The sequence below is a fragment of the Corvus cornix genome, chromosome 20 (genome assembly GCF_000738735.6).
Source record: "Corvus cornix cornix isolate S_Up_H32 chromosome 20, ASM73873v5, whole genome shotgun sequence".
NCBI classification, from domain to species: Eukaryota; Metazoa; Chordata; class Aves; order Passeriformes; family Corvidae; genus Corvus; species Corvus cornix.
Window position 1 is genome coordinate 8,859,932 of NC_046349.1, and position 7,887 is coordinate 8,867,818.

The following is a 7,887-nucleotide window of genomic DNA, read 5'->3' on the forward strand; positions in this document are numbered from 1 at the left end:
CATCTCTCTTCATGCATGGGGAAGGCTGTTTGGAGCTTCACCAACAGACACCAGAGCACAGCAGCCCCCTGAAATCCAGCCTGCCTTTGGGAATGTCCCTCACAGTGGTGCCACTGCCAACGGGAAGGGCTGGGTTATCCCAGGGGACAGACAAGGGAACAGCCCCACAAGGGCAGGCAGGCTCCTTACCTTGGCCCACTCGTCCCCAGACATGGCTCATCACAGGTAGGCAGGCAAGGAAGAACCAAGTGTGAATCAGCATTGTGACCAGGACCTACAAGAGGGCAAATGTCAGGAGGGAGAAGTAAAAGTTATATTTCATCACATCTAAATCCAGTTTTTTGCAGCTCTCAGTTAAGCCACCACAACCTGGGATCTGCAGCTCAAGGTATCATTGATGGCACTGAAAGGGTGGGTGGAGAAGAACACACAGATTTTCCTGCAATTCCTACATATTATTTTATCTTTTTGGTTCTCCAATACAGCTGTTCAGTGCCTTGGACTAAACTGTGTTTCTAAACCTGGTGGGGAACACTCCTCTCAGCCTGCTTGGGGCTGGGGCTGGGCACTGCTCTCTGGGCAGGACAATCTCAGCAGTGGAACTCAAAGCCATGGGTTCTGCTCTGATCTGGAAATGAGCAACACTGGCAAATGATTGGACAGACAGATTCCAGAATAACTTCTGGTTTAAATTGTACAGAAGTAATTATTTCTGATTATCATGACCAAGATCATTACAGGTGTACAGACAGCACGTTTCTCATGTCCCTGCCATGCATACACCGATCTTAAGATGAAAAGCATCAAGAGGAACAGCCAGGCTCCTCAAACCACTGATTTAATGACCTCAGTTGCTGTGATAAAGCAATTTTGTAGCAGGAGGGATCCACAGACCAGGTGGAGTTTGTATGTGAACAGTTTAAAAAGAAAGGGTTTATTTCTTACTTCATTCCTAAGAAGTTGCATTCAGGACTTGCTGGAACAGTTTTGCTTTAACTGAACGGACTGAAAGCAGTGGCAGTTACAGGGTTAGCCATGGCAGAGGATAAATGTGACTCAGAAATAACCTCTGCAGCGTGGCCAAAGCTGACTGACCGAGGATAGCCAGCCTCAGCCCACAGACCTTAAGCACCTGCAGCTGGCTTTGCTGGCCTGAATTTCAGTGCTCTTCAGTTTGGGTGAGGAATTTCACGTCAGCAGAAAGTCACCCTGATGGAAACAGTGCCATCCCCTCATGTGGGTCTCAACAAACTGGGTTTTAAGCGCACATTGTTGGCCTTTTGTCATCTCTGTGCTACACATTTCAGCCTCACTGCTTCTGGCAGAACCAGCCCTGCCTCCTGCAGTGACATTTCACTTCTATTCACTTCGATGGACAGGTATGCAGAGGCTCCTGGCAAATGCCTGTTTCCCTTCAAAAACAGCAGCTTTGTAGCAATTTCAAGGAACAATAAATATGCACGAGTGACCCAGGCATGATCTGTTTAAATCAGATCTAAATTGCTGGAAGAATGAACGGAAAAACATGCAAGTTGTAACAGGGAGTTGTTAACCACCCTTCCCTGTCTGTGATTTTTTTTTTTTTTTTGATTGAAGATGAACCGAACAACTGCAGTGTAACTGAAGCCTTTAGCCATGGGAAGCACTTGCTTTATATTTCCAGCTAATAAAATGAGGTCATTGTTTATAAAAAACAGCAAACATTTTACAGGTGGGTTTCAGGGCTCTGACTGTCACCTCCAGGGAAGCAGAGCCTGCCCTGGCTGCAGAGGTGCATGTTCCAAACAGCAGCAAAAAGTCGGCATTTTTCAGATTCCTTGAACTAAGAAACAGAGTGGCAGAGAGCAGGGGGAAGGTTCTGGCTTCTCTGAAAACACCTCTTACAGAACTTTCCATTCTCCTGATTTGCTTCAACTGGGCATAAGGATTATTCTCTTTCAGAAGTGGAAAAGAATTAATTTAGAGTTCTGGAAGTTGTGAAAGGAAGAATTACGGAAGAACTGATCTGTTCAGGTGAGAAGAAAAGCAATAGATCATGTCAAATAGGCCACGATGGTAACTGAGTGTGGGAAGGCAGGCAGGAGGGATCTTCTGAGACTCACAAACAACAACAACAGGTTAAATAGCAGTGCAGGGCAGGAAAGCTTGGACGTCAGGAAAACCTCAAATAGCAGAAGGTTCTGATTGCAAAATTCTTGTCTGATACCTCACAGAGGAGCTTTGTAAAGCTTACTATAAAGATTACAGAAACAGCAAAACAAAGGGATTTTTCAGCAACAGAATATTCTGGGGTTTCCCTTTTCAATCTCTCTCCCTTTATTTTCCTCTGGATTAGCCTCAGCTGAACACATGAACATGTTAAGTGTGAAATTTAAGTTATACCCATTCCGTATTCCAGAAAAAAACCAGTCTGGGTTTTCCCCCATTCCGTACTCCAGGGAAAATCCAGTCCGGGTTTTCACAAGAGTCCATTCCGTACTCCAGGAAAAATCCCGTCCGGGTTTTCCCCCCATTCCACACTCCAGGAAAAATCCCATCCGGGTTTTTTCCCCATTCCGTACTCCAGGAAATATCCAGTCCGGGTTTTTCCCCAGCCTGCATCCCGGATGGAATTGTCCCGTTTTTTTCATGGCTCCCCGTGTCCGGCAGGAGCCGGGGTGTGCTGCGCTGCACCCTCCACCCCACACTGCAGCACTGGAACTTTCTCCAAGAAAATTCAGTGGTGCCATCCTGAGAGAAAACACAACCCAGCAACAAACAGAGCAACACCTCACTTTTAATGTAGCAAATATACGGTACCTTTGAATTACAAGGTCACTTTCCCATGGAATTACTAGCAAAAATATCCACAAAAAGTTCAAATAAATAAGAACACATGAATACCAACATCAAAAGCTGGGCTGCAAATCCTCAGTTAATCAAATTCAGTCCTTCCAGTGTGGTCTGTTTATTTTTCAGATGAAAAACCACTAATGCAATGGGAGCAACAAAGGCTCAATATCTTTAAAATAAGGCAAAAAATTAATATATTCTAGGCAATTTCATACTGTAGAAATTTAAGTATAATATCAGTTCCAAAAAAAGCACATACTGGCTGAAAAAACTGTCAAAATTCTCTCAGAATTCTGACAAGATCCTGTAAATAGCAAATACAAGGTAACAGTTACCTCAAACAACAATGAATGAAACACAGAAAGGACATGAACAGTGACGGGATTAGGGCAGATTTCAGCAGTCTGGAGTCAAACAGGACAGTTTAGCCCAATGAAATCAGCACAAGCCTCCTCACAGCATTATTCTGCTGTATCCAACTGAAAACACGGTGGGAGCCGGTGCAGGGCAGGTAAAACTTTAACTGCCCTCAGTATGAGATGCAAGCAATGGAGAAAAAAGGAACATGTCAAGAGAAAAACAGTATTACTTTAGATTTCTTCATGTGATGCACTAAAAATACATTAGCATTATTAAGGAAAACAGTTTATACATATTGGAGTAAATTCTGTTTCTTCACATCTTCTAACAAGGTCATTTCACTGAATTCACTTTTGCCATTTTGTAATGCCACCAAAGTGCTCTTGATTTCCTTGAAATTTCTGTGCAACTCTTCTGACAAACAGGATGCCAAGCTCCGGCAAAAGCACTGGTCTGTGTGTGATCTTTTCCCGTTAACCAGGGTTATATGGGATCTGAAGTCCAGAAAAATCAACTCCTCCTGCCTGCACCGATCTGGGCTTACTGCAGGCTCTGATTCAGGCAGGAGCTTCCACCCTGATGCATCAGTAAGGATCAGTTCAGTATTATCATAGAACCACAGACTGGTTTGGGCTGGAAGGGACCTTAAAGCTCATCCCATTCCACCCCCTGCCACGGGCAGAGACACCTTCCACCAGCCCCGTCCAACCTGGCCTTGGACACTTCCAGGGATGAGGCAGACGCAGCTTCTCTGGGCATCCTGTGCCAGGGCCTCCCCACCCTCACAGTAATCCTGGTTTTAACACAGATTGGGCACAGTTGGACCCCAGGGTGTGGATCTTTACTGTGATTTTAAAGCAAGAAACAGGGACTTCATCTCTTCTGCCTGCTCAGAGGAAAACCCATTGCCATTCTGCCTCTTCTCCAACATTCATTTTCCTGCCTGTAAATCAGGAATAACAAATGCACCTGTCTGAAGTGGTGGAAAACACATTTCTAGAGGAGCTCCCTCTCCACAACTCGCCTGCCACATGCCAAGCCCCCACCCCAGGACTCTGTGGTCCCTCCCCATCCATTTCTGCCATCAGTGGTGCCACCAGCCAGCCAGGCTGAGTGTGGACCCTGGGACTGAGGGGACCACAGTGACAGCAGCCTGCTGGCAGGCAGGGAGCCCGCAGCACGCTGATGCCTCTCCCCTGTTACTCACCCCCAGGGAAGGAATTTGGAGGCAGCAACATATGGAGCATGTGGTGAGTATTTCCAGGGCCTGGAAAATAAATGTGTGTCGGGAACACACCCCTTTCCACTTGCTCCAGCTGTGTGCTTGGAGGGGATTTGGAGGTTAAGGCAGTCAGAGATCCCCTTTTTTGTACAGGAAATCTTACATGTTGTCACGTTAGTTAAAGGGAAAAAAATGCCTGCCACATATTTAAATCAGCACAACTAAAGGTGAGGATTTGGAGGCACTGTGAGTTATTTCCATCCTCCACAGCCACAGTTTGGGGACATTTCCTCATGCCAGAGGTCATCACTGTCTCTGCACAGAAGTGCTGGCAGAAGCAATGTCACCTCGTGTCCCGCTCCCTGCTGGACACATGAGCAGCACCAGGGGCAGCCCTGCAGAAGAGACAGGGACCTGCCCGAGGCAGCCAACTGCAGGGAATAAATCTGTTCCACATTCCCCGAGTGCTTTGCTGGTTAAAGGACCTAAAACGGACTAAAAGACCCCAATTCATCAACCCCTTTCTGTTCTCTCCTGGAAAGTTCCTCTATTTCAGTTCCACTATTGAACAAAAGGTCTCAAACATCACAGCACCAGACTCAAAACAGGTACAATTGCACTCCCAGGCTGAGCTTTTGCAGCTCCCCCAGCCTATCAGGCTGAACCCACCCACTCATCCAGGTGGGAAAATCCCACACTGGTAGCAAACCCTTCCAAGTACGCTCTGGCAGCAATATCCTGCAGTTTTGGACAATTAACCACAAAATAGAAGGCCAAAAAAAAAAAAAAAAATCAAACCAACAAAAAAAAGTGCATTCCTCACAGCCCCGAAAGAGTTGCCAAGGCAGTCCTGGCAGTATTTAGACTGACTGACTGTCAGGGAATGCGTCTTGAAGCCACTTCACCAGAAGAGGATGGGACCTGTCACCCCTGCCCGGCGCTGCACCAATTCCAAGCTTCCCAGAGAGCAAAACCTTACAGAAATTCCCTGCTTGGGATACCCACACGTGCCCCAAAACAGCACAGCCCCTCCTCGGCATCGCTGCAAACCCAGCCCCGAAGGCGAGCGCGGCACCGACCTCTCGGAGCGGCGCGGCTTCCCCTGGAGTCAGCCGGGACGGGCGGCGGGTCCGGCTACATTCTGGAGCTGTGGGACAAGCTGCCCTGGCGCCTCATCTGCTCCTCGGCGTGATTAAAGATTTCAATTCCCAGACGTCAGGAGGGATAAGGAAGGGGAGGGAGAACAGAGGGAGAGGGATGGGATTCCCCCACCTCCCTCTCCACATGCACGGCTTGGCCCCTTCCCGCGGCCAAATAAAGCATGAAAAGCAAGAGGCTGCTTCTATGGGCAGCAGTAAACAGCTTTTAGGGGCTTTGCTAATGAAATAAAATAAAATCTCTGCCTGGGAGGCTGCACGCTGATTTCCTAGAACGCAGCAACAAGTCCTGGCTTCTGCCCACCCTCAGACTCCCCGGGATGAAGTCAGTCCAGGCTCACTCACATCCCATTAAATAGTTTTGAGAGCCCAGCATGTGCACTGAAGGGGAGTTGTGTTTCGTTTGCTTAAGGAAATTAAGCACATCTGTAAGTTTTGCAGGGCCACAGGCTGAATCATGAACTGGAGCTCGATGGTGCTGCGGGCTCCCCAGCTGTAGGATCCAGCTCTGAGCTCCTCCGGGATGAGATCCTCAGCACCAGGAGCACCTGGGAGAGACACCCAGCTCCCTGCCAAAACTTATTTTGGACAGATTTGGTCCTCATTGCCAGGAGGGAATGACTGACAGTGACATTTCTCATTACAGACAGAGGCCAGATTTTCAGCTGCATCTGTAGGGACTGTCAGCATCAGTCTCCCCCTGCAACTGAGCGAAGTTTAAGATGCATTGCCATTCAGCAGGAAACAGGGACATCTTTGGAAGTTTCAAGTTAAATGGGAAAGAAAATATCACACTTTTCAAAGTATTTTGCACAATAAACAAACATTTGTTAGTTCTTTGCAGTTTTGTTTTATAATCTTGTAAGCACTTAAAAGCATCACAATATACAGACCAAAGAATAACACCAAAACGAAGCACTTAAATGATAGAATTACGGAAGGATTTGGTTTGGAAGGGACATAACTGAGCATATTATTCCACCCCCTGCCATGGGCAGGGACACCTTCCACTATCCCAGATTGCTCCAAGCCTCGTCTAACCCAGCCTTGAACACTTCCAGGGATGGGGCAGCCACAGCTTCCCTGAGCAAAAAGTGGGCAACAAATCTTAATAAAACAAAGCATAAAGCATTTGGTACCCCACGGAGAGAGGGTTGTCACTGCCCTATGCATAAATACCACAAATTACCTCTTCTGTAGTTCCTGTTGGGTTTCTGAGGTTGCTCAGAGCTGCTACAGTTTTCTTTAAAAGTAAGAGAGAAAGAAATGAGCACATACCTCCTGTGCTTTCAAGGAATTCAGATACAGAATTAAAAATTCCTGCTTTGACACAGAAAAATCTGGAGCTGTTCTCAGTGCTTGTGTTCATGGTGCTGTTTTCTGGCCTGCCTTTCCCAAGGTGCCCACACAATGCCTAAATCTTCTGGCTTTGACCTTAGTCCAAGCCAATCACCCTGGGTTAAACCTTTGGGCCATCACAGACACCCAAACTCTCCCTAAATAGAATTTAAAAAGCAAAAAGGCAGATGGAGTTTGCTTAACTCGTGCACTGAATGCTACAAATAACAACTGCGAGTTTATTGACAAACGGCTGAGGAGATGGTCTGGTTCCACTTAGGGGCTGGAAAGACCCCAATTAGCAATGCAAATGTCTTGCTTGGACCCTGTTCCAGGAATTCTGTGCTCCAAGTCGTCCCATTACCTCAGCACCAGCACTGGGGGAGCAGATATCCCTTTATACCAAGGGAAAAAAGGCAGCCAGCACTAAGGCAATACCTGATACACAGCTGACACCAGATTTTCCAAGCAAGTCAACCCCATCTTAACACAAATCAAAATTACTATTTGAGGCCTTTTTGGTTTTTTTTTTAAGGTTTGGTTTGTGACCAAAGGAGCTGCACTGAGGACCCTGCCCTAAGCAGGAGTGCTGGAGATCATCCTATCTATGCACAGCACTGCAGGCTAATCACAAACAGGATGCTCTGTGAACTGGAAAGAAGGAAACCTCCCTAGCTTCTTGTTATCACCTGTTTTTCTATATTTAGTTCACTTTCAGGGCAGTTTGCAAGGAATATTTTGCACTGACTGCAAATACAGCCATCTTGTAAGCAGCAAGGGACAGGGGGGTGAATTTTGGTGGCTTTCACTCATTTTTGTTCCTTCCCAGAGTCAAATTCAGACTAGGACACATTTCCTTTCGGGCACACTCTGGTTTTGGTCCCTGCTTTGCCTTGCTGCCTCCCATCACTAGGTTGGTAGCAGCCTATGATGTTTGGGATTTCTGCCTGCCTCCTTGCTGAGGCGAAGCTGATTAAT

At 46.9% G+C, this 7,887-nt stretch overlaps 1 protein-coding gene across 1 annotated transcript in view; it reads right to left on the reverse strand.

Annotated features, from left to right (window-relative positions):
- Positions 1–5,835, reverse strand: part of COL20A1 (collagen type XX alpha 1 chain) — a 53,240-nt gene extending 47,405 nt beyond the window's left edge. The window contains exons 1-2 of the mRNA XM_010396865.4: positions 5,494–5,835; positions 190–274 (exon numbers count right to left, since the gene is read on the reverse strand). Coding sequence (XP_010395167.1) covers positions 190–262 — 73 coding nt within the window. The 5' untranslated portion in view covers positions 263–274; positions 5,494–5,835. The remainder of the gene's footprint in view (positions 1–189; positions 275–5,493) is intronic.
- Between the last annotated feature and the right edge of the window lie 2,052 nt (positions 5,836–7,887).